Below are 27186 nucleotides of genomic sequence, written 5' to 3'. Positions count from 1 at the left end.
GCAAGGAGCAAGACTTAGTTCAGATTACGCTTTAAAGAGAGTAAGACACTATAACAGGTTTAACGATAGGAATTTATTAAAACCAAATGATAATCGAGCATAGTGGTGAATAATTGTCCTACGTTTGTAAACTATCGGATCTATATACAAAGGAGAATATCTATATACAAAACATAAAGGTTGCAGATGTTACATAACAAAGTATAAAGTTAGCAAGTTACATTATAACCTAAAAGATTACAGATCACATATTACCATCACCAGAGGTTCCCTCACTTCTAGGGGTTCAACAGATGACATTCTCATCTGGTCTTTGAAGTGTCCGGACTACCCAGAGCTTCTCATCCTTCCAGAGATTCCAAGAGCTTCTCCTCCTAGATTCCAACAGCTACTACTCCTCCATTCCAAAAGCTTCTACCCCTCCTAACTCTCTCCTGTCCTTTATACTAGTATAACTTGCTGAGTCATAGGCCATATTCTCCAAGCTTTGAAAACCAAGATGTTATCAATCTGAGACCATCTGAAGTAGCCAGTTTCATTGATCAAAGGTTCAGAATCAACAACTCAATTCCCTAGACAATGCTGATGGTATCACAGGATTAACAAGACTCAACAGATTCCTGGCCATACAATGTATATGGACAGAGCTCAAACAAACCTATACAAATGGAATTGTAGTAAAAGCAGGTAGCATTGTTCTGTATAAGTAAGACCAATATACATATGTTAGACCTCTATCTTATACAAAGAACTAACAAGTCACATACACATTTCACAGTTACAGCAAAGCTTCCTACACCAAACAGGTTTGAAGTCCACATGAATGTTCATAGCTATTTGTATGTAAAATACAGAATGGAGAATAAAAGAAAATACAAAATGGAGGATGAAGGACAAAATGGAGGGCTACAAATAGCCAATTATATTTGCACCACACTGGCGGTGGGCGGGGAAGCGGTTTCATGCTATCTTCCGCTGTGCTACAGCGAAAGATAGCGTGACTGACGGCTTCCATTGACTGCAATGGAAGCCGGACGCGCGTACAGCCGCGGCAAATAGAGCATGCCGCAGGTGAGGTTGGGTGATTTCACAGTGCGGAATTCCGCAATGGATTTCCGCACCATAAGCATTGTGCTATTAGGTTCAATAGAACCTAATAGCTGCAGGTAACGCAGCGGAAATCCGTCCGTGGGAAGGAGCCCTTAGTTTAATCCTGTATTACATGGTGGCTGGCACTGTACCAGTAAACAGGAGCCTGTTCTGTCCCCACAGCACTATAAACTAGGTTATGGTCGCGTTAGGAGATGTTGCAGAGAGACGGGTGAGGTATTTTTTATACTTGCCCACTCCCTGGTTCCTGTGGTGCCCACCACTGAAGATCGTGCACGCCACTGATAATCCGGCCATAGACTTTTATGGGAGAGCGCACATGGCAGTGTGAAAAGAGCTAGATATTGAGTGCCATGCATAGTCTTCAGCCACGGCCACAACAGGAACCAGTGAGACGGTGAATATAAAACAATAACTCACCCGGCTCCCTGTCGCATCCCCTAATGCCACCATAACTTGGTTTATGGTGCTGTGGGGACGTGACAGCTTCCCTTTAAAAACTTGCTGGTTGTACCTCCGAAGTGTCTCTATATTATGCAGCATGTGTCGGTATGTATCCCGACCGCTTCTTTAAATCTATGCAGTCCCTGATTTCTTCCTTTATATGGGGAAATTCCCGTCCCAAATTACGACTCTCTACGCTCCAGAGACCGAAGCAAGACACAGGTGCTGCCCTGCCAGATCTGTTCCTCTACTATGTGGCCAGCCAGCTAATACATCTGAGGAGCTGGTTGAGTGATAAGCCCCTACCCAATTTGGAGGCTCACTTGGCATATTATCTAAAAATCCCTAGATTGTGGCCCCTGATGGAATCTCCTTCTGCTCTAACAGGCAGAATGTTATCAATTCATAGGTTGGCCTCACAGGTCTGTGGCAGGCCAAGTCAATTAGCAGTTTCACAGACATAGTGGCTGACACTCCCATATGGCGTAACCCCGGACCTCTTGAATTGCTCCGACTGGAGGCTGCCTAGGTTTGGGAGGAATATGGTATCTGGACCTTGGCAGACCTCTATCCACAGAACACTCTGTCCTCATTTGAACAGTTACAGAACAAATATGACCTACCTCGAACCCACTTCTATAGATTCCTCCAGGTCAGACACACTTTGCAAGCACAGTTCCCACCGCCCAGACATGCTATTTCCCATTATCCCATAACAGGTATCCTTTGCTCCCAGGGCTCCCAAGGCCTCATTTCGGCACTGTACTCCCACCTCATCTCATTACGAGTTCTTCAGGATATACCCTCTGCCCTTTTAAAATGGAGGACACGGATACCGACACTAACCAAAGATACATTCCAGGAGCTCTTGGAATTTCCTCTATATGTATCTCCAGCAGCCAATAATAAAATGATCCAGCTGTATATAGTCTATCCTCACTCCAGCTAGGTTATAGAAAATGGGCAGAACACAGTCTATGAATTGCATTAGGTGTCCTTGTGAGTATTCAGATTTTTAGCACATGATGTGGGAGTGCCCTGTTGTTTAAAGTTTTTTGGGGGAGGTCTCCTCTCTGAACTTGTGGGGGTCCCTCTCCCCCCGAGCCCAGAGATTTGTCTTTTTGGAATATTGGATGAAGGTCACAGTGAGGGGTCACCATCACCGCTGGGGCCGCAGTGAGGGGTCACCATCACCGCTGGGGCCGCAGTGAGGGGTCACCATCACCCACCGCTGGGGCCGCAGTGAGGGGGCACCATCACCGCTGGGGCCGCAGTGAGGGGGCACCATCACCGCTGGGGCCGCAGTGAGGGGGCACCATCACCGCTGGGGCCGCAGTGAGGGGGCACCATCACCGCTGGGGCCGCAGTACGGGGGCACCATCACCGCTGGGGCCGCAGTACGGGGGCACCATCACCGCTGGGGCCGCAGTGAGGGGTCACCATCACCGCTGGGGCCGCAGTGAGGGGGCACCATCACCGCTGGGGCCGCAGTGAGGGGGCACCATCACCGCTGGGGCCGCAGTGAGGGGGCACCATCACCGCTGGGGCCGCAGTGAGGGGGCACCATCACCGCTGGGGCCGCAGTGAGGGGGCACCATCACCGCTGGGGCCGCAGTACGGGGGCACCATCACCGCTGGGGCCGCAGTACGGGGGCACCATCACCGCTGGGGCCGCAGTACGGGGGCACCATCACCGCTGGGGCCGCAGTACGGGGGCACCATCACCGCTGGGGCCGCAGTACGGGGGCACCATCACCGCTGGGGCCGCAGTACGGGGGCACCATCACCGCTGGGGCCGCAGTACGGGGGCACCATCACCGCTGGGGCCGCAGTAAGGGGTCACTATTACCGCTGGGGCCGCAGTAAGGGGTCACTATTACCGCTGGGGCCGCAGTAAGGGGTCACTATTACCGCTGGGGCCGCAGTAAGGGGTCACTATTACCGCTGGGGCCGCAGTAAGGGGTCACTATTACCGCTGGGGCCGCAGTAAGGGGTCACTATTACCGCTGGGGCCGCAGTAAGGGGTCACTATTACCGCTGGGGCCGCAGTAAGGGGTCACTATTACCGCTGGGGCCGCAGTAAGGGGTCACTATTACCGCTGGGGCCGCAGTAAGGGGTCACTATTACCGCTGGGGCCGCAGTAAGGGGTCACTATTACCGCTGGGGCCGCAGTAAGGGGTCACTATTACCGCTGGGGCCGCAGTAAGGGGTCACTATTACCGCTGGGGCCGCAGTAAGGGGTCACTATTACCGCTGGGGCCGCAGTAAGGGGTCACTATTACCGCTGGGGCCGCAGTAAGGGGTCACTATTACCGCTGGGGCCGCAGTAAGGGGTCACTATTACCGCTGGGGCCGCAGTAAGGGGTCACTATTACCGCTGGGGCCGCAGTAAGGGGTCACTATCACCGCTGGGGCCGCAGTGAGGGGTCACTATTACCGCTGGGGCCGCAGTGAGGGGTCACCATTACCGCTAGGGCCGCAGTGAGGGGTCACCATTACCGCTAGGGCCGCAGTGAGGGGTCACCATTACCGCTAGGGCCGCAGTGAGGGGTCACCATTACCGCTAGGGCCGCAGTGAGGGGTCACCATTACCGCTAGGGCCGCAGTGAGGGGTCACCATTACCGCTAGGGCCGCAGTGAGGGGTCACTTACCGCAACGGCCGCTGTGAGAGGTCACTATTAACGCAGGGGCCGCTGTGAGGGGTCAATATTAACACAGGGGCCGCTGTGAGGGTTCACTATTACTGCTGCGGGTAGGTTTACATGTGGCAGAAAAGCTGCAGTATGTCCTCAGCGGAAATTTCTGTGGCAAATTCCGCAGTATTTCCACATCCAAAAAGCAGTCAAAATCTGCACCCTGTCTATTTTGAAACAGCCCTGTCCTTTTTTTTAGAACGACGGTGGTCAAATCTTACGTCGTGATAAGCCCTGCCTCCTGACGTGTTGGCACTTTGCAATAAATAAGTGTGTTTTGGATTGCAGCTTGAGGACTCGGTCTCTAAAAGGTTCTCCATCAGTGCCCTAGTCTATACATGCAGAGTACTCCAGGTAGGTGCCAGTATTTTAGTCAAACTACTAATGACCACTTGTCTGTATGTATGTGTGTGCATGTTTCTCATGCTCCGCCCCTGTTGATGTCATTGCTCCGCCACCTGGTGACGCCATCAAAGTTCCTACAACATATATAAAACACATATTATGATCGACAGAAGAACAACACAGGGCTCTTGGAAGGGGAGGACAAAAATAACATACTGAGAATACAACTAAGCCATTATTATCTCAGAAGACACAACTCAGCAGTTCTGACAGAAGACAGCAAACTACCACCACCACAGAGATCCAGTGAGCTAAAGGACCTATGGTGATGTCACTGCTGTGGGAGGGGCCAAGCTGTGTGTGTGATGTGTGGGGTGTAGTAGAGCTGTGTGTGCATGTATTATGTAGCAGAGCTGTATGGCGCATTGTGCCACCAAAAACACTGGTACTATAATTTCCTACACAACGCAGCAGTCCTGACAGAACACACTGACCTACCACCACCACAGAGATCTGGTCGGCTAAAGGACCTGTGGTAATGTCCCTGCTGTGGGAGGAGCCAAGCTGTGTTTGTCTTTGCTACTGTGTGTGTAATTTGTTACCAGAAACACTGCTACTATAATGTCCTAATAATTACTAGTCTATTCATATAAGTGTCATGGCTTCAGTTTTTGCAATGCAGAGGAAAAGTCTGCATGTAGTCCTGGCAGCAAAATAGAAGTTAGACTGACTCCTTTTTTGTTTATTTTAAAGGGGTTTTCCAAAACTCGAAAATAGATTACGTATTCTCAGGACAGGTCACCTGATTGGTGGAGGGTCAGAAATTGATCAGCTGTTTGTAGAGCACACAGTGCTCAAGTGAGTAAAGCAGCCTCTTCTCAGACCTGTGATGCCACGTTTATTCATCAAGTGCATGGGACTGAGCTACTATACCAGGCACAGCTGGTAGAAAATGTATGGCACTGTGCCTAGTATGTAATGAAAAGCCACGGTGCTCACCCAAGCAATATATTCTTTTCAAACAGCTGATCGACAGCAGCCCATCAATCAGATACTGATGACTTATTCTAAGGATAGATCATCAATATTGGAGTCTTGAAACACCTCTTTAATATTATACTGTAGTGGCCCAGTACAACGGGGCCCCTCCTCACACGTGTGTATGCTTAGTGTTGTATTTGTCAGTGTCTTCTGTGTCCTGTGAGTGGAGTGTTTTGCATTTCTGCATCACTGAATGGGTTAAGTGTCTGTTGAGTGAGCTGACTGTCTGGAAATGTATTGTTTGATGTTGCAAGTTGGTGGTCACCTGACCATGCATTATATATGTGTGTGCGAGGGAGTTCTGAGGGCTGTTCTGCATCTTCAGGAGGTCCACACGGGCACCTTTAGCTCTGTGTGGTTCAGAATGGAGGGGGCCGAGAGAATAGCTTAGTGACTGTTGGGGACTACTACTCCCAGAAGTTCTGCAGAGTGTTCCCTTCGACCGCGAGCGTGAACCGGTAGAGACTGAGAGAGAGAAGGAAGAGTTGTACCGGGCCAGGATCTACAGATAACACTGACTGTGGCTTCTCCTGCATCCCCGTAAGTTCTCCCTGTCACACCACTTGTCAATATGCTGCTGAATTGTTATTGAAGACCAAGAATTCTGTTATGAAAGTTCAAGTAAAACGACCAGTTGCCCATCCATTTCCGGAGGCTGTGTCTTAAACAGTACCCGTGTGTGTGTCTGGATTCACTCCGCCAATTAAGAATTCCCCCCACGGAAGCTGCATGAGAGAGGATTTACTCCCACCAGCTAGGTATCCCCTGCTGCACAAGAAATGGTGGCGTCATGAGTGACACAAAGGACTCAGATAACTTGCCCCCAGCCCTTGGACATGTCACCGGTTACCCACCGGGTGTGAGATGGTAAAGCCACTGTGACAGGGCCCAAACTCTACCCCACCGTCTCTTAGATCATGGCCCGCTCTTCGGAAGCTGCAATACAGACTTCAGGAGACACATTTTAAAGGGAATCTGTTGCCATCTTTACAGCCCTCTCTGAGAGCAGCATAAGATAGTGACAGGCATTCTAATTACAGTGATACATCCACTGCGTGTGTATCTGTGCAGTAGTTTGGGGAAGCTGGACAGATACTTTTAAAGAAGCACAGGAAGATGATGTACTTGGTTTGCATCAACATACAATATATGTGGCATTCCGTTTAGCAGTGCCTCATTCTACACCACTTTTCCCAGTTACCATTCTGTCTCTGGAGTCGATTCATTAGGTGTGATTTGATAAATTGGTGATGCTGTGTATGCTTATATATCATGCTTACCGTTAGAAAATTCCTTCATGTTTATAATCACACATAGGCCCTTTTCTGGATAGTCCATTTTATATTTCAAGTTCTCATCACTGTGAAAAAAAATATTAAAAAACATTAGACATGCACAATCCCCAAGGAGAGAATGGTGACCAGATTAGGAGGCGCTATACAATCTCAAAATGCCAATAAAATAGAGTGATTGTAACAACCTGAACTCGGGGCTCCTTTACAGTCCCCATAGTAGCTATGTTTGCTGCCCTTATGTGCATACTTAATATCAAGAAATAATGTGGTCAGGATTAGTTTTTTTTTACAGGATCTAATAATGTAGCATGTTATGTCATTGTTCTGTAAATATCACTGAATCCCAAATACTGATTGAAAAATGGCTTGCAAAATGTGAACCTTTCATATCTGAATGGGGCACACTGTACCCCACTGGAAGGTCACAGACATTTTTTGGAGCACACAGTAATCATTATTTTCTCACACAGAGCCACAATACTCTTTGCGTTCAATGTCACTTTAAGTGAAACAGAAGCGTTATAGTTAGTCTTTGGAAGAGATGTAGAAAACTTAGTGGGGGTAACTCTCATACTGGGTGGACAGGGTTTCTTAAACGACAGAACAGCTGTAATCACCTTGAAAATTCTCATTTCCAAGATGGCTGCCTGCTTTTGGCTGAGCCTTATGTGTCGACATTGCTACAAAGGTGGCTAACCTGTATCGCAGCATGCCTCACATATTTAGTGTTTTGTGAGGTTGCACCACCCTCTTGTAAGTCAATCTCAGTCACCTCTACAGGTATTTGTTATAGCTAGTTCACTACCTAATGTGACCAGATGTCCTTATTTAGGGAGGACAGTCCTGCTTTGGGACCCTGTGTCCCGCTTTCCCCAGGGTTCCAAGCTGGACAGCCATTTGTCCTGCTTTCGGAACGTCTGTCCTGTTTTCGGAACGCAGGGTCACCATTGAAGTGATGGTCAGATGATGCTGGTCAGGTGAGGCCACTACTGGCTGCTGGGTATCGGAAGCCAGGGAGCGCTGATGGCAGGAAGCCTTCGGAGAAGGTGAGGAGGAGCACTGCATAGTATGAAATCAGCTGCAGATACAGGCCTGATTTCCAGTCAAAATCCGCATTTTTACAGTTTTTTTTTTAATGTAGAAATGCTGCAGAATTAGCTCCCTGTCTTTTTTGAAAAGGCCCTGTACTTCTTATAACGACGGAGATAAAACCATACATTGTGATAAGTCCCGGCCACACCACTCTGTCCCACTTTGACCCTGGGAAAATCTGGTCACCTTATTTTACCCATATACAGAACCAACTAGACCAACCCAATTGCAGGTTGGACAGAGAGCAGTCCTTTTAACTCAGTTTAAGTCCACAGTTTCTGGTTGGGATACCAACTCCTTAAAAATAACATTTTAACTTGTTCAACAGTAGAACTTGTCAATAAATTGCTTTATTCAACATTCTTTGTATTTCAAGCAACTTGCACTGTCTCTTAGGCCGGTGGCACACGAATGGGTCGGTGTTACATCTGTTTGATGCCACTAAAGTGCCGCTCCTCACAACGGACGCAGGATTGTGTCCTTATAAAACTGCAAACAATGACACAGCATTGCACAGAGCAATTGCACCTCTCAGGGCTTATCAGGGAAAGTGGGGAACCCCTGCCTAAAGGCGGGGTAACCGTCCTGTTAAGGTCGGCCCCACTGTCTTCATCTTGGACCTAGCTATCCCTGATTAGGAGCCTGGAGAGATGTAGTAGACACACACAGGACATGACACTGTTCACACACGCTGAATACAGAACAGTACTAGACATAGGGCACATGTCTGGCCACCTGCACAGACATACAACACAAGTATGTTGGTGTGAACAGTGACAACAGGTAGTGCATACAACATGAACCCCACCCAGAGCTCACATGCATACCAATGGTAAACCATAGCTAGTCCAAGTGTACTCACACCAGGGGAATAAGGAGTCAGATGCCGTGCTGACATAGGGAACAGTGTCAGGCATCACCCATCTTACACACAAATAGGACATCGGACATCTGGATGTTGCACCTGCCATGGGGTTGGGAATAACCTGCAGTCCGCCAGCACCTGTGTGGTCACCGTACCACACAATGCACGCACCCCAGAACGCAAGGAGGGGAGGGACAACAGGTGCCCAGACCATCTGCAGGGAAGGAGAAAGGAACACTGCAGACAAGCGTGCAAACACCAGCTCTGAGTTTGCTCAACACAGGGTACAACAGTAAAGCACTAAAATGACCAGCAATCTCTCCCAAGAGTTTGCTGGTATTTATCTGCTGCAGACCAGGGAAATTGGCTGGTGAAGAAACACCACACCCAGCCAGATCAATTAACCCCTACCTGTGAAGGTGTGCACACGGAAACCTGTAGAGCCACAGGTCCCAGAATGCACAACCTTAAGAATCAGATAACGCATGTGGGAGCCCACAGCAGAATCAGACTCTGACCCTGGCCAACGACCCTAGTACCTGTTGAATTCTGTATTGCGGATGACTGTGAACGCTCGCCGTCGGTCATGCACCGTACAATTTTTTTTAAAAATCTGTGTTTCTCCCACGCCGCAGTAGGCGATGACACAGATATCCACGACCTATCCGCAATTTCAATTGCCGATGGGCCGGGGGTCGGACATCTTCTGTTGAATTCAATGGAAGCCGTCCGTGCCTGCACGAAAATAGAACCTTCTATTTTCTTCTACTCGCGGAAATCGCAATTCATTTCTGCAAGTGTGTAGGAATAAGAGATTTTACATAGCATCTTCTGAACAGCATTTGGTGCGGACACCGACCGCAGATTCTGCAATGCAAATATGTTTGTGTGCCACCGGCCTTAATTGCAGAAGGAGGAATTCTACAGGCACTGATACTGTATCATTGATCAGTGGGGTGGTATGTGTATCGTCGCACATACGCAATGTATTGCATATGGACAATGTTGCATACGTTGCCCGTAGAAAAGTATAGGGCTCACGCTGCGTGTATGAAATAGACACCTCTTTGATCTCCGTTTCTGAGGATGACACATTTCTATCTAGCTAAAAAAAACTGAGAAGGGTGGAAACCACGTGAAATGGGGACTAAAATGGTCTCTGTCCCTCACATTAAAATCTTTGGTTCTGTCCCAGATGAAGGTTATCAGGGCTGTGGTTATATAGTGCTGACATTTACTGTATTTTACAAAGCATGTTGTATGATTTAATCACTCACTACAACTGAGGACCTTGATAAATACATGGGCTGACTACAAATAAGAAATTTAGCTGCCTGTCCAGTATTAGAAACCCAACAAATATTCAGACTTTTTTTTCTGAAGAAAATATATGTGCTGTTAAAAGTAATCACACGAAAGGCCCAGAAATATATTCCCCATAGTAAAATCACTATAATTCAGTAATTGTTGTTAGCTGTTTAGTCGTTCACAACCCTCGGTGACCCTAAGGGTGCATTCACACGAACGTATATCGGCTCGGTTTTTACGCCGAGCCGATATACGTCGTCCTCATCTGCGGGGGAGGGGGGGGTGGAAGAGCCAGGAGCAGGAACTGAGCTCCCGCCCCCTCTCTGCCTCCTCTCCACCCCCTCTCCGCCCCTCTGCACTATTTGCAATGAAAGGAGGCAGGACGGGGGGCGGCTAAGTTCTGAGAATTAGCCCCGCCCCCATCCCGCCTCTCCCCATTGCAAGTAGTGCAGAGGGGTGGAGAGGAGGCAGAGAGGAGGCAGGAGCTTAGTTCCTGCTCCTGGCTCTTCCATCCTCCCCCCCGTGCAGATGAGGATGACGTATATCGGCTCGGCGTGAAAACCAAGCCGATATACGTTCATGTGAATGCACCCTAAAGGCGAGCTCATTCCATGTTTTTTGGTTTTGCACGGCTTCTTTCAGTTGTCTAATATCCATGTCAGTATCAGCTTTAACAATATCAAGCTTCAGTAATTGCTTTACCTTTAATTAATATATACAGAAAGTATAATAACCCTTTTCAATCTAATTTTGGATTCAGGGTTTCCTAGGGGGCTTTCTCTTTCTGCCATTATACAATGGCGCCGTCTACTGGCTAGAGCCAGTACTGCAGTATGCGAAATGCCGGAGAGGCCCCCCGACAACAAAGCAGCCGGCAATATATAGTAAGAATACCCTGCCGGACGTCTTCCGACATCAGAGCTGCACAGGATTCAATCAGAATGTAGGAAGACATCAGACAGTAGATTGGAAAAGGTTAAAGGGGTTTTCCGATGACCTAAAATTGCTGGTCAACCACTCTGTATTTCCTGGTTGCTGCTAACCAGGACATGGGACTGCTGCAGCCAATCACTAGCTATAGAAGGTCACTATTTGTGATCAGTGATTGGCTGTAACAGTCACAGGGCCTGGACAGAGTGTATGTGAAATATTAGGTAGTAGGAACCCCCCTTTAAGGGTGCCTGCACACGAACGGAATTTCCAGCGCGTTATTTTAGGCACATTATCTGCCCCAGACTGCAGCCAATATACTCCTATGAGGATCCGCAGTTGTCCCCAGACGGACAGATTTGTATCGCGTTTTTTCACGCGCGTGAAAAAAATCTGTGACCTGTTCTAATTTGGGTCGGATTCTGCGCGTGAAGCCTCCAATACAAGTGAATGGGTGCGTTTTTTCACGCAGTACATCTGCAGTGCAGCTGCGGATGGAGTCACTGGTTGCTATGACTACAGGAAGTAGGCATGGTAGGAGGTGTCCCAACACACAGCACAGAGCTTCACAGGCAAATTTGTAGAGGGAGATAGGTAGTATTTCTTGCCAATGCAGGATGTAAGAATGCAAAATCTGTAGTAATGAATTCCTCTTGTGAATTTTTTTGCAGTGACTGAAATAAAGTCACGCTGGAGAAGCGCCTGAAAAAAGTTACATGGATCAACCATGCCCACAAAGACATCTGCTCACCGGGTGAAAGCATGTTGCCAGAATAATTTAACGGTGCTCGCACAAGCAAGAGGGACAAAACGGAGTCTGGGTGTTGGTTTTTAAGCTGTTTTCCAAGGAATGGGCAGTTCTCTAGGGGTCGGGTTTACAATAAGGGGTGTCTGCTGGTTTTTCTGCGCGTTTTTTTCCGCAACACATCCGCGTATATCCACGCGTGATTTTTCACGCATCCGCACCTATCCGCAAGCACATTTAGGTACCATACGCGCGTGAAAATCCGCTAGCGGAATCCGCAACGCTTGTGTGCACGCGGCCTCAGATAGGAAATACTCAAATATCAGAATGCAGCACTGTATTTCAGTCTAAACATGTATCCCTACTTAAACTACAGTATATCAAGATACGCCCAAAGCCATGGCCATACATTGTGCTGCACTTATAGAAAGGCAATGTGAGTATCTCCTAGACCAGAGTTTCTGAACCTTTTCAGCCTTCAGGGCACCCTTGGGAATTTTTTTTTTTACTGTGGGACACTCCTACCAATAAGGGGGTGTGACTAGAGCAGCAGGGCTCATCATGATCAATGATTTTACCTCCATTATTCCGGGCACCCGGTGACCTCTAGTGAGCGCAGTGCCACTGGCCACTTTTGCATCACCTGAGCAGCAGCGCTGCTCTCACTAGAGGCTACCAGGTGCCTGGTGAAGGAGGCGCTAAGAGCATAATGACTTCAGGGGTCAGAGGGAGAGTGCCATTTTCAGAAATCAGCTGCGGAAGCACAGCTAGTTTCCAGTAAAAATCCGCACTGATTGTGTATATTTTGACTGTGTCTTTTACAGAAATGCAGCGGATCTTGCCTCAGAATATGCCGCTATGGAAAACCCACAGCACTCCTGCTATGTAGATGTGGTTGTGTTTAGAATTAGCCTATTACATTTAAACTCATTTTAAGTAGTAGTCAGTAATGTAGTATTTTAGGCTGAATGAAGACAATGTCCATCTAGTTCAGGCTGTCCAGAGGAAGGCAAAAATAAAACCCCAAGCAGCCATTTAGCTCATTTGGAGGAAAAAGAACTCCTCCCGACTACATAATGGCAGCCAGAGTAATCCCTGGATCAACATTTGAGTATTCCGCTGCCATTATTTACAGGGATTCTAATTTTACCCCAAATAAAAATTCAGCTCTTCTAGTAGGAGTTTCCTAACATATTCGTAGTGTCATTTTTCAGCAAAAGCCATTTTCAGCAAAAGCCTGTAAAGGGATCCGATTGTTGAATTGAGAAGGGGACCAGAAAATTTCCAAGTCATTACATATACTATGGGACACAGTGAAGACGGTCATCAAGAAGTGGATTTAAATTTGGCACAACAATGACATTACCAAGAACTGGACGTCCCTCAAAAATTGATGAAAAGACTATGAGAAAATTGATCTGGGAGGCTGCCAAGAGGCCTACAGCAACATTAAAGGAGCTGCAGGAAGTACTGGTTGTGTAGTGCATGTGACAACCATGTAAAATGATCTTTGTCAGAGTTTTTAACATGATAATAACATGGCATTTTAATTGTGCAGACTTTTTATATCCACTGTACATCCAAGATTGTTTTGCGTGCACGGTTTTCAGTGGGTGTGGCCTAGAGCACGATGTAAGCAGGGGAGACACACTAGGAGAGCTCCCACCTATTATGCACCTTGGTACAGTGGTTTTCTTCCTGAGGCGGTGTTTCTAACTCCGCTATGCTGGCTGTCTTACTGGTCCCTGGACCTTTGGTTTTGCTGCACCATGTAGGGAGTGGAGAAGCGGAGGAGCAGCAATATCAAATGCTGGTCTGTTGTGAGACCTGTCATTGAACCGAGTTAAGATGACAAGGAGGAATGAAGCCAGGGGTGCATGTGCGCTTCATGATGGCACTCCGATATCTGCAAATGCTACTGTGAATACTTTGCGCCGTAAGGCTGCTCATACAACATTGGAGGTAAAATAGAATATTGAGCAGGAAGATCCCGCGGAATGCACAAAACGTTTTGACCATTTTAATTGCTTTATAGAAAAATGGTGCAATGCGGTGACCAGGTTGGTGGAATTTGCTCGTTCAACTCCTCCTGCAACCCCAGTAAGAAATGTTCATGAAACATCTACAGCTGTATTTGCCTCCTCCGATGGGACTTTTAATACGTTATCTCACTCTGTAATGGACAACGGTAAGCATGGCCGGTTTTATATACTTCATCTGCTTTTGCAAATACTATTATGCAGGCCATTTCAGCACAAGCTAGTTGTGTGGATAAGCAAAATGATATACAAAACGAACCTACTCTATGCTGTTTTTCTAGCTGTGTCTAAAAACAATACTGTTCTGGCTTCCCTCTCTGCTCAGGTTGATAGCCTGAAAGATGATGTTGGATTTATAAGACATAATTTCATAAAGTTACTGAGAGATTGTTTAAGCAGAGAAATGTATTAATGCCTTACGAACGCTTCCCCCCCCCCCTTCCCCATTTTCGTTCTTTTCTCCCCCCTTTTAAAAAATGTATGCATTGACATAGCTGTACGATGGCTTACTTTTTTGCGGGACAAGTTGTATTTTTCAATGGTACCATTAAATGTACCATATAATGTACTGAAAAACGTAACAAAAATTCCAAGTGGAGTAAAAGGAAAAAAAAAAAAAAAGACATTCCACCAACTTTCAGTGTGTCTTGCTTCTATGGCACACAAACTGCAAAAAAAAAAGATAACTTTATTCTACGGGAAGTAAGATTACTACGATACCAAACTTGTTTAGTTTTTTTTTACTACTTTTATTTTTTTTAAAGACATTAAATTTTTTAAAATTATTTTCTGCCATCTTCTGCGCACAAAAACCTAAATTTTTCCATTGACGTTGTTGGGCAATGGCTCATTTTTTGCAAGACGTCAGGTAGTTTGCAGTGGTACCATTTTGAAATACATACTTTTTGATCGCTTTTTATTGCATTTTTTCTGGGAGAAAGGGTGACCAAAAAAGTGCATTTCACGCGTGCTTTATTTTTTTTTTTTCGGGTGATGTTCACCGTGCGGTGTAAATAATGCACTACTTTGATAGATCAGAGTTTTTCAGACGTGGCGATACCAAATATGTATTTTTGTTTTATGAATTTAGATTTTTTTTATTATAAATATGGCAAAAGAGGGGTGATTAAACTTTAATTACCTTTTTTTTACTATTAGTAAAACTTTATTGATCTTATCTTTACTCTTTTTTTGGCAGTCCTAGGGGACTACGGCCGCCTGCAGACGAGCGGGTCGGATCCGGCAGCGAGAAATCTCGCCGCGCGATCCGACCCCAGAGCCTGCAGGGACGAGCGCGTACTCACCCGCGCCTGGCGGCCCCGGCTCTTTGGTGTGCCGGCTGCCGCGCAGCCGGCGCATGCGCAGACCGGAGCCGGCGGCCAGGTGAGTGCGTGCTCCGCACAAAATTAGAACATGCCGCGGTTTGTTTGCCGCGCGAGATTTCGCGCGGCCAAACCGCGGCCGTCTGCATAGGAGTGCGTATTGTAATGCACTCCTATGCAGACTTTCAGCGGCGGAAATCCCGCGGGAAATCCCGCGGCGGGATTTCCGCTCGTCTGCAGGCGGCCTACAGCATGCGATGCTTTGATCTCTACTGCAGTATGATGTAATGCCATAGCATTACATCATACTGTAATCTGACAGGCAGTCTATCAAGCCACCCCACAGGACGGCTTGATTGGCAGTCTGCAAAGACAGCCCTGGGGCCTTTCAGAAGGACCCCGGCAGCTGTGACACCCGCACAGCTCCCTGCAACCTCACCATGGAGAGGAAGGGGGTGCAATTAAAGGGTTAATAACTCTGATCAACCGCGTGGCTAATTGCAGCTATTGCCCGCGGGTGTCAGCTGTAATGAGCTGATACCCGCGCTTTATGAAGAGAGGTCACCCCGCGATCTTTTTTCATGCATATGCCGACGCTGCATGACGTAAATGTACGTCCTGGAGTCTTAAGGGGTTAAAGCACTGGAAGAAAAAAATGTTGCTATGCAGGATACAATTAGTAAATGCAAGCGGTTTATCCATATTTCGCAATATAAAACAGTTGATCTGGAAAAGAGACTACCAAAAACTGTCTGATCACTCTACACTATTTGTCGCTCATTATGAACGAATTTTTTCAAATCGAGTTTGGAGGTTAAATCCCTTTTGGTTGAACCTGTTTGATTGTAATGCTAGAACGGAGGAGGCTCTATTGGAATTATTTCTGATTAATATTGGCTTTTTCTCAGTGTCTATAGTAAGTGATGCTATGAAGGCATTATATGTGGTCATTATATACAGAAGATTAGCCTACATAAGTCTAAATCTCAGGATGTCCTTAGGGCCCTTCAGCGATGAGCTTTAGATGCAGAGCAAGCGCATACATACTCTCCCACTAATCAGGTGGAAATTAATTGGAAAGAGGCACAGTCTCAACTTGTGGATCTTCAGAGAGGTTTTGCAAAAAAAATAGTCTTTTTAATGAAGCAAAGGTCTTTGAGGAAGGGGAAGCATGGAATCATTTTTTTAGCTTCTATAACACTGATAAACAAAGATTTTCCAACTGACAGTAAAACAGGTTATTCATATTAAATCAAGGGCGCTGAATCCGACTCTGAAGTCAAAATTTGCCTAGCACATCTGGGATCTTAAAGGGTTTTTTTTTTTTTTTCAATAGCCCCCCCGTTCGGCGCGAGACAAACCCGATGCAGGGGTTTAAAAAAAAAAAGGGATAGTACTTACCCGAATCCCCGCGCTCCGGTGACTTCTTACTTACCTTGCGAAGATGGCCGCCGGGATCTTCACCCTCGGTGGACCGCAGGTCTTCTGTGCGGTCCATTGCCGATTCCAGCCTCCTGATTGGCTGGAATCGGCACACGTGACGGGGCGGAGCTACGAGGAGCAGCTCTCTGGCACAAGCGGCCCCATTCAGAAGGGAGAAGACCGGACTGCGCAAGCGCGTCTAATCGGGCGATTAGACGCTGAAAATTAGACGGCACCATGGAGACGAGGACGCTAGTAACGGAACAGGTAAGTGAATAACTTCTGTATGGCTCATAATTAATGCACAATGTACATTACAAAGTGCATTAATATGGCCATACAGAAGTGTATACCCCAACTTTGTTTCGCGGGACAACCCCTTTAAGTTATATGCCAACTACAGTTTGGCGACAGCTTGGTAGATTAGCCCACGTACAGATGCATGACAACATTATAATTGCTGCGCCATTGGGCCGTGGCCAAGCGGATGGCAGGATAAGCCGCACTTTCGGCGAGCTCCCGCGTCTCCTACCTTCCCTGCAGCCCTGAGGCACTGGCGAGCGGCAGAAAAGGAGTACCGCACAGTCCATGGGGAAGAGAAGACCCACCCGATCGCAGTCCTGCACTCCGGTCAGCAGAAGCGGCGGAATGGAGCGATATCTCGGCGGAGCAGGGGAGCCGGCTGTGAGGAGCAAGATGGCGCCGGCACCAGCAGAAGCACGGGAGGCAGATCATCTCCTGCACTCAGCAGCAGCTTGGCACTCAAGAGAAGGCGCCCTGCAGATGCCAGATAAGGGAAGACAAGCCGATGACAGAGCAGCAAGAGCAGCCAGCAGCACAGATCTCTCCCCACAAGGACGGCTGGAGCAGAGAGGAGGCAAACAGACCGAGGGTGCAGTGAGTACTCTGGGCAGCAGCCCCTGCACGCAGCACAGCACACCCTCCCCTACAGCACAGGCATACATGGCTGATAGGAGTGATAGCCCCTCATGGACATCCTCACATAGGCCCAATACCATGGCCAGTCTATCCCCTAGAGAGAACAGAGGCTCTCCACACGTCACAGGAGATGAGGAGTGGAAACGCCATATAATGGAGATTCCGACAAAGAGTGAGCTGACCGAACTATTCCACAAATTTGAGTCCTCCAACAAACAAGTATTAGATGGCATTCGCTCAGACATACAGCACTTAGGCCACAGAATAACGCAAATAGAAGACACCCAGGAGGGCACGGCAGCCATCTTAGAAACCCACAGGCAAGCTATACAAGCCCAAGCCGATCAGATTACAGGTCTCATTATGCATATTGACGACCTAGAAAATCGGAACCGCCGAAATAATATACGAATACGAGGTCTGCCGGAGGAAGTTGAGGGCCAGCAGCTAGAGGAGTGGGCACAGACCTTCTTCCAACAATTACTGAAACGGCCAACAGAGAGCCCAGTAGAGATAGACCGAATCCATAGAACCCTAGGGCCCAGGGCCATGGACCCCAACAGGCCAAGAGACATCATATGTAGAGTACACTTCTACAAAGATAAAGATGAGATCATCAGGAAAGCCAGAGAAAGAGGAGACTTGCAACACAGCGGAAAACCCGTCATACTCCTCCAAGACTTGGCGCGCCACACCTTGCGAATGAGAGGAGCCCTCAGACCCCCCCTAGCAGCCCTGAAAGCTCAGGGGACACCATATAGATGGGGATTCCCCTTCTCCCCCTCCGCCACAAAAGACGGGAAAACAGCTGTCTTCCGCAACTTAGGTGACCTCCCGAATTTTTTAGGAACTTTACAACTATCAATGGTCGCCCTCCCGGACTGGCCCATGGTCCCAACGGCCCTGGCACCTACAACACGAGAACAGTGGCAGACCATGCAACCAAAAGCACAAAGAGACAAACGAACCCGCACAGACAGGAACACCTGAATCTACGGGGACAAACCTAAAGAGGACGCACGGCCCTTCTTTTGGCCTCTCATAGCTCCAGTCCAGAACACTGACCCTACCGTCCGCACCTCGGTTGCCCCGCTAACAATAACAGAGATAAAATGAGCACACACCTCTGAAGCAGGGCTCCAGGGAAAAACGGAGCGAGAGGTCGCACACTGAAGCGGAAAAGACACGCGACTCTATGGACTGACTATATGTTAAAGAGACCAGAACCACAAGACGTTCTCCAAGTTAATAGTTATTAACCATGGTTACAAACAGTTCATCTCCTACCTTTTTTTCTTACTTACAAATGCTATGCCTCATCAATCTTAACCTCAAGTTCCTTCCCCACATTCAGACTCCTAAACACAGAACATCATCTTACACTCCCTGGTGCCTCGGGGAATATCCTCAAAGGCCTCAAATAGGGGTCGGCAGCAACTAACACATGTTGGTCCCATGGGTGGGGGACGCGGGGGTTCGGAAAACCTCCTTCCGATACCTCCTTGCTCCCCACACACAGGGTGGCCAATCGCACTATTGCGAACGCTGGCAAGCCCAAGCCAGCAATTCACCCAGCAAGCATGCGCGACTACTCAGCGCAGCGCAAGGCTTCAAAAACTGAGCCTTACTTATTTTTCTCTTTCCTCCACCTCTTCACATGCTCTTTCCTTGCTAATCCAACACTCCCCCCCCCCCCCCACCCACTCTATACTCACCTACCCACTCCCGACCTCAGCTGAGACACCTCATATTCCAACCAGATGGCTGATCTCACCTTTAGCACTTACAATGCCAGGGGGTTAAATAAACCGGCCAAAAGGGGGCAGATCTTGGACCACTTCCACCGCCAGGAGACAATGATAGTCTTCATACAGGAAACACACTTCCAGGAATCTAAGATACCGAAGTGTAAGCATCGTCACTATACAACGTGGCATCATAGCCCACACCCGACGAAAAAAGCAGGAGGCACTTCCATAGCAATCCATAAATATCTACCGCATTAACTGCTGGCCTCCGAAATAGACAAAAATGAGAGACATCTATTCTTAAAAATCCAAGTAAATGCTGAAATCATTACATTGGCTAATGCCTATTTTCCCAATCTAGGTCAGAAAAGTTTTGGAATCCGAACGCTGAAGGCTCTGGCGACCTTCGCGAACTGGTCCAATATCATCATGGGAGGCGACTTTAACCTTTGCATGGATCCGGTCCGTGACTCCTCGGTGGGTAAATCGGGGGTCTCCCCCACAACAACGCACAGACTCAAAACAGAATTAGCCAGCCTTAGATTGGTAGATCTATGGAGGACACTTCACCCTAGAGAGAGGGATTATAGCTTTCACTCACTAGCTCACAACAGTTACCATAGATTAGATTATCTCTACATATCACATGGCTTACTAGACAGAAAACCCTGCTCATCCATGGGCACCTTTGTGTGGTCGGACCATGCTCCAGTCTGGGGATCCCTAGGGATAGGACAGAGGAACAAATCGAGCCCCGAATGGCGCCTAAACGACAACTTATTAGATGACGCAGTATGCTTACAAGAAATACAGCTAGCAATAGACTCCTTCATAGCCAACCACGCCACAGACACAACCCCAGCCCCCGTGAAATGGGAAGCCCTCAAGTGCGTATTACGGGGAATATTCATATCACACGGATCCCGAATTAAAAAATTAAGGTCCACTAAATTAGAGACCCTTTTGACCCACTTAAACATACTAGAATCGACTAACAAAGCGGCACCCGCTGCAGACACCGCAGCGGAGATATCGGCGACTCGAACAAATATTCTCAATATATTGGAGCAAACCTCTCTCTGTCAACGTGACAGAATCAGAGGAAAGTTTTATGAATACGGGGACAAGTGCGGAAAGGGGCTGGCTAGAGCATTAAACCCCAGATCACCACAAACCTACGTCTTCACTATAGACAAGCCGGGAGAGGGACTGGTCCACGACAATGCTAGGATCCTTGAAAGCTTCCACGCATATTATCAGAAATTATATAATCTGGATAAAGAACAGAACATCACTGAAGTGGACCATAGGAAGGAGAGAGACGCATATATAGCAACCCATGCCCCTAAGAGTATACCCCACGAAGACATGATGGCATTAGAGACTGACTTTACAACACAAGACCTGGAGGAGGCAGCCGGGTCGCTGAAAATCGGTAAAAGCCCAGGCCCAGACGGGTTCACACCCCGCTTTTATAAGACCTGTATGGGTCGCCTGGTCCCCCTGATGTTAGAGGCATTCAATACAGTTTCCAGAGCATCCCCCTTCCCGGCACAGGCGCTGCAGGCGGTCATAACAGTCCTCCCAAAGCCTGGGAAAGATCCGACTAATTGTGGGAGTTACAGGCCAATATCGCTCCTAAATGTGGACACTAAATTATTTGCCAAAATGTTAGCGAGCCGCCTGCAGTGCCACATACCAGCCCTGATACACGGGGACCAGGTGGGGTTCGTCCCTGGAAGGGAGGCAGGGGACAGTACAGTCCGCACATTGGCACTCATATCAAGGGCCGCAAAGGAAGGTATCCCACTCTGCCTTCTCGCGGTCGACGCCGAAAAGGCTTTTGATAGAGTGGATTGGGGATTCCTGGAGGCAACGCTAAAACAGATAGGGCTGGGCTCAAGGTTCCTAGAATGGATAATGGCACTCTATAATAATCCGTCAGCAAAAATACGAGTAAACGGGAGGATGTCTAACCAGGTCCAGATTAGAAATGGCACAAGGCAGGGCTGTCCCCTATCTACCTTTCTTTATATCATAGTGATGGAGACCCTGGCCAATGCTCTCAGAACCAACTCCGACATCAGGGGAATGCAGGTGGCCACAAGCGATCAGAAGGTCGCCCTTTATGCCGACGACCTGCTGCTCTACATATCAAATCCAAGGATAGACCTGCCCAATATCTTGGAAGAGTTTCGGAGATTCGGCCGCCTCTCCAATTTCAAAGTAAACTTAAATAAATCAGAAATCTTAAATATTAACATACCCAACAACGAGGAAGGGGACCTGGAGAATGCCTTCCCATTCAAATGGAAAAAAAATGGGATCAAATACCTAGGCATAACAATCACACCGGACATAAAAGACCTATTCCAAACAAACTATAAACCACTCTTAGCTAAGACCGAAAAAGACCTAGAGGGATGGCGGACGGTGTCCCTCTCCTGGTTTGGTAGGATCAGTTCCATAAAAATGAATGTCCTTCCTAGGTTGCTATACGTCCTCCAAACCATCCCCATCAGACTCCCAGGGGCCTACTTAAATAAAATTAGGAAAATAATAATGAAATTTATCTGGGGCGACAAAAGACCGAGACGTAACTGGAGGGCCCTGACTGGCCCTAGGGAGGATGGGGGAATGGGGATACCCAATATCTCGCTCTACCACAAGGCTTCACTGACCAGAAGAGTACTGGAACTAGTATGGAGTAGATCTCAGAAACGCTGGGCGTCAGCAGAACAAGACTCAGCCCCCCATAGGGGATATGGCCTAATATGGATTCCAGGAAATGGGAAACATAAAAACACGGGACTTTCCCCATTCATAGAAGAGTTACTGACAGCATGGGTGGGACCTGCGACCAAGGGTAGGGTGTCAGAACTATATCAATTCTTGCTAGCAGAGAACAGTCAAGGAAATAGTGCTGTGCTGGAAAGAGAGTGGGAAAAGGAGCTCGGGTGCTCCCCCCCCGAGGAGTCATGGAGGAGAGCTTACATTCTAACACACAAAGCCACCATCTCGAGTAAATTACAGGAACTAAACTATAAGATCCTGACAAGGTGGTACAGAACCCCCACGGGGCTTGCCAGAGCCTTCCCACAATATCCAGATGTCTGCTCGAGATGCTTAAAAGAGAAGGGTACGTTCATTCATATTTGGTGGTCGTGCCCGATGATCTGCCCCCTTTGGCAAGAGGTGGGCGAGCTCTACTCATGGGCGAGTAAACAAAATATAAAACTGACCCCAGAAATAGCACTGCTGTCGATGTTCCCTGGTCCTTTGACACAAACCAAAAAATCACTACTACGATTTTTTGTCATAGCTGTTCGCCAAATAATTCCCAGGAAATGGAAATCCCCATCGCCCCCCACAAGGGTGATGTGGATCGAAGCACTAGATTATATCCAACATATGGAAGAAATATGTGCAAAAGATGAGAGAAGGCACAGCAACTACCTGACAACCTGGTCCACGTGGATCATGCTCCGTAACACACCAGAGTTGGCATCCTGGGTTACAAGTGGCATCATTCCCCAAAGACAAACTCAATCAGCCAGTCAAAATTAAGTCTTAAAACACTTGATGGTTACTTCAATGGTTAATAGGTTGGACTCCTCCCCCCCACACTCCTACCACCTCCCCCCTTCTTATCCTTCCCTCTCTTTTTTTCCCCTTTTTCCTATCCCCCCCTTTTTCTTCCCCAACTTTAAAGAAGAACTGCTGTGTTTTGTTGTTTTTTTGTTTTTTTTTTTGGGGGGGGGGGGTTGTTTTTCATGGATAGTTAAAACCAAGAAAACAATACCAAGATAAGTTTGTTCATTTATTTGGCTTAAGATCTTGGCATACAAAGTTGATATAAAATAGTAACGTGATACCATCTGGCAATATTTGATGACATTTAATGTTAAATGCATAATTTTCTATATAAATAAAAACACATTTTGAACCATAATTGCTGCGCCATTACCTGCATCCTGCCTTCCAGCCCCTCGTGTGCAACACATCCTGGCAGCAGCGGGTTCCAGCAGTATCTGGGCACATCTGAGCATGTTGGTAAGCTGATGTCAGTAGTTGCTAGGCTTCTAGTTGACAACACTGTTTTCTTATATAGCTAGTATGTCTGTTTTAGCCTAAACCTGTTTTACTCGGTTTAGTAAATCATACATGAAATACCCCAAGTAGCAGACAATTTTTTTTTTCTGTGATGAGTGTAATTAACCCTAACGACCACCGATACTCCTTTTGACAGCCTGTAGCGGCGGTCTATGTATTAACAGAGATCGTGGGGCGATCTCTCTTCATACATCCAGGGTGCTGGTTAGCGGCAACATCACCAACGATGGAGCGATCAAAGCATCGCAAATGGTTGTCCCTTGTCTGGGCTTAAAAAAAAAAAAAAGTAAAAATAAGAACAATAACGTTTTACTAATTATTAAAAAAAAGTAATAAAAGTAAAAAAAACAAAAAAAAAACAACCCCCTTTGCCATATTTGTAATAAAATAATCTAAATAATAAAACAAAAATATACATTTGGTATTGCTGCATCCATAAAAGTCCAGTCTATCAAAGTAACGCATAAATTTAGCCCACACGATGAAAATAGTCAGGAAAAAAATGAAGAACGCCAGAAATGCGTTTGGTCACCCTATTTCCAAGAAGAAAAGCAATACAAAGCGCTCAAAAAGCCCTCACACAACTAGGTCGACGGTAAAATAAAAAAGTTATTGCATGTAGAAGATGGTGGCAAAAAGTAACTTTAAAAAATGTACATTTTTTTTTTTAAGTACTACTTTCAAAAATAACAAAAGCAAAAAAAAACCTAAACGTTTAGGGGCCCAGTAATCCTACTGACTTGAAGAATAAAGTTATGTCATTTTTGTTGCAGTTTCTGCACCATAGAAAAAAAGATGCACCGAAAGATGGTGGAATTTCATTTTTTCCCCATTCCTCTCCACTTCTCTCACCCTGTTGCCAAGAAAAAAATCTAATAAAAAGCAATCAAAAAAGTCCTATGTATTTTAGAATGCTAACAACGAAAACTACAGGACGTACTGCACAACTATATCAACAGGAAAATAAAAAAGCTATTGTGCGCAGAAGATGGAGGCAGAAAATAATTTAAAAAAATTAAATATCTTAAAAAAAGATATATTAGTACAGCAAATTTAAAAAAAACTATACAAGTTTGGCATCGTAGTAATCGTACTGACCCATAGAATAAAGATATCATGTCATTTAGAAACAAGACGCACTGAAAGATGGCAGAATGTCATTTTTTTCCATTTCTCTCCACTTAGAATTTTTTAAAAGTTTTTCAGTACATTATTTTTTGTTTTTCCATTATTTAGTTTATAATTTGGATAATCTTATTGGGAGATATGAGAAATATCAGTTATACGATTAATTATCGGCAATGTGTTTAACTCAAGTCTCGAATGCAGATTTTTCCCAGACTGAATTATTCCATTGTAATGCTGTTGTTTGTTATTTGAAAAGGTTTATTAAAATGATTGAACATAAAAAAAGGGGAGGAAAAAACAAAAATGGAAAAAAGCTTGGTCACTAAGTCAGAGAAATCATCATCTTATGTTGCAGCATTGAGAAGACCTTTTAATTCTATGGTTATAAAAGGAGAATGAAATTTGCATGCTTCCAAGTTAAGTGTGAATTGTGAAGATCTTTATAAGTATTTGGCTCGTGTGCAATTGTCAACTCTCTAATCATCAAAGAGCAATATTGGAGGCTATTTTGGCACTTAATGAGTAGGGATGAGCGAGTATACTCGCTAAGGCACTACTCGCTCGAGTAATGTGCCTTAGCCAAGTATCTCCCCGCTCGTCCCGAAAGATTCGGGTGCCGCTGTGGGGGAGAGCAGGGAGAAACGGAGGGGAGATCTCTCTCTCCCTCTCTCCCGCCCGCTCTGCCCCGCTCCCCGCCGCAACTCACCTGTCAGCTGCGGCGGCCCTCGAATCTTTATGGACGAGCGGGGAGATACTCGGCTAAGGCACATTACTCGAGCGAGTAGTGCCTTAGCGAGTATACTCGCTCATCTCTATTAATGAGTTAAGGAGTGCAGTAGAAGCATTTTCAAATGAATACTCGAGTTCCATGGTCTCCCAAATTAATATTTTAAGCACTACCAGGATATGCTTCTGCCACATTTATTGATGGTATTTAACCCCTTAAGGACGGCCCCTTTTTAATTTTTGTTTTTTCCTTCTCACGCATACCTCTTATTCATCCATCAACAGAGCTGTCTCAGAGCTTGTTTTTTTGCAGGGGAAGTTGTCTTTCAATGGTACCATATAACGTTATGAAAAAAACTTTAAAAAAATTGTAATTGGATACCATCCACATACATAATGGAACAAGGCAGGGGTGTCCGTTGTCACCCTTCCTCTATATTTTAACGATGGAACCACTTGCCAACGCTATTAGGGAAAATGGGTCCATCAGAGGGGTCAAGATGGGACACACGGATCATAAACTATCCTTGTTCGCAGACGACCTCCTGGTCTACTTATCATGCCCAAATGTCGGAATCCCGGTTCTCCTGCAGGAGTTTAGCAGGTTCAGTAGAATAAGCAATTTCAAAATAAATCTGCAGAAGACTGAGATATTAAATGTAACCATACCTCAAGCTGAGGATGAGAGGGCATTTCCCATTTAAATGACAGAACAGGGCCATAAAATACCTGGGCATCCAGCTCCCGGCCGACCCCTCCTACACATTTGACCTAAATTATAAGCCATTCCTATCGAACTTAAAAAAAGACCTAGACAAGTGGAACCCCCTATTTCTATCATGGAGCGGCCGCATCAATACGGTCAAGATGGTATCGCTCCCAAGGTTTCTTTACCTCTGCCAGGCCTTTCCCATCAGACTAAACAGACACTATCTGATGCGTATAAGATCTCTAATTACCAAATTTGTCTGGCGAGGGCGTAGACCCAGATTAAAATATAGCACACTAGTCAGAGCCAAAGACCGAGGAGGTCTCAGCCTCCGGGACTTTTCCCTATACTACAAGGCTAATATAGCCAAATGCGTCCTTAACCTCCTGAAACACAGCGGGTCCAAACTGTGGGTCAAGATGGAAACTGACTTGGAGCCGGAGGTAGTGCAGGGGATTTTCTGGATCCCGGGGGGCCTGCTCAAAGATTGCTTCCGAGTGTCTCCCCTATTGAGGCAGCTGGCGGAGGCCTGGTCGAGTTTCGCTGGACGAAATGAGTTGGTCTCAATCCCGGGGCCCCTCACCCCAATCCTGGCCAATCCCCAATTTAAGGCCCTATAGCAAAACAAAACCTTCATACTAACGCCTGCAATAAGAACATCACGGGTGAGAGATGTACTAAATCAGTCGGAAATCAAACCCCTGGTGGAGTTTTTTACGGGGACACGGGTACTGCCGGGAGCTTGGATGATATACTTACAGCTGAGGGGCTCGCTGATCTCCCTGACACCCGGGTCGAGCTGGACTAAAGCCCTTACCCCCTTTGAGGAAGTATGCATGTCACCAAAATCCCCGGGACATCTAATTTCCCTACTATACAGGATAATGCTGGACCGTGAGATGGGGGACGAACCCCCGGAGTTCACACGAACCTGGGAGAGCGAGCTAGGTAAAGGTTTCTCGGTGGACCTGTGGCAAAGGTCTTTCATTCTAACCCACAAGGGTACAGTTCACTCCAGGCTGCAAGAGCTGAGCTATAAGGTCATGTCACACTGGTATACAACCCCGGAAAAGATGCACAAAATGTTCCCTCAATCTTCCACCCTGTGTTGGAGATGTTCCGGTGGAAGGGGTAACATGCTCCACATTTGGTGGGAATGCCCTCCGGTGG

The 27186-nt window shown here is 46.7% G+C and overlaps 1 protein-coding gene across 2 annotated transcripts in view; it reads right to left on the bottom strand.

Annotated features, from left to right (window-relative positions):
- LOC136572667 (caspase-3-like) overlaps nucleotides 1-27186 on the bottom strand; it is a 96138-nt gene that overhangs the window by 22396 nt on the left and 46556 nt on the right. For both annotated transcript variants that reach the window (XM_066573471.1, XM_066573472.1), the window contains one exon: nucleotides 6916-6995. In XM_066573471.1, the coding sequence (XP_066429568.1) occupies nucleotides 6916-6995 (80 nt within the window). The remainder of the gene's footprint in view (nucleotides 1-6915; nucleotides 6996-27186) is intronic.

Source organism: Eleutherodactylus coqui, chromosome 7 (assembly GCF_035609145.1).
Source record: "Eleutherodactylus coqui strain aEleCoq1 chromosome 7, aEleCoq1.hap1, whole genome shotgun sequence".
Lineage (NCBI taxonomy): Eukaryota > Metazoa > Chordata > Amphibia > Anura > Eleutherodactylidae > Eleutherodactylus > Eleutherodactylus coqui.
This window is presented reverse-complemented; position numbering and strand designations above follow the sequence as displayed.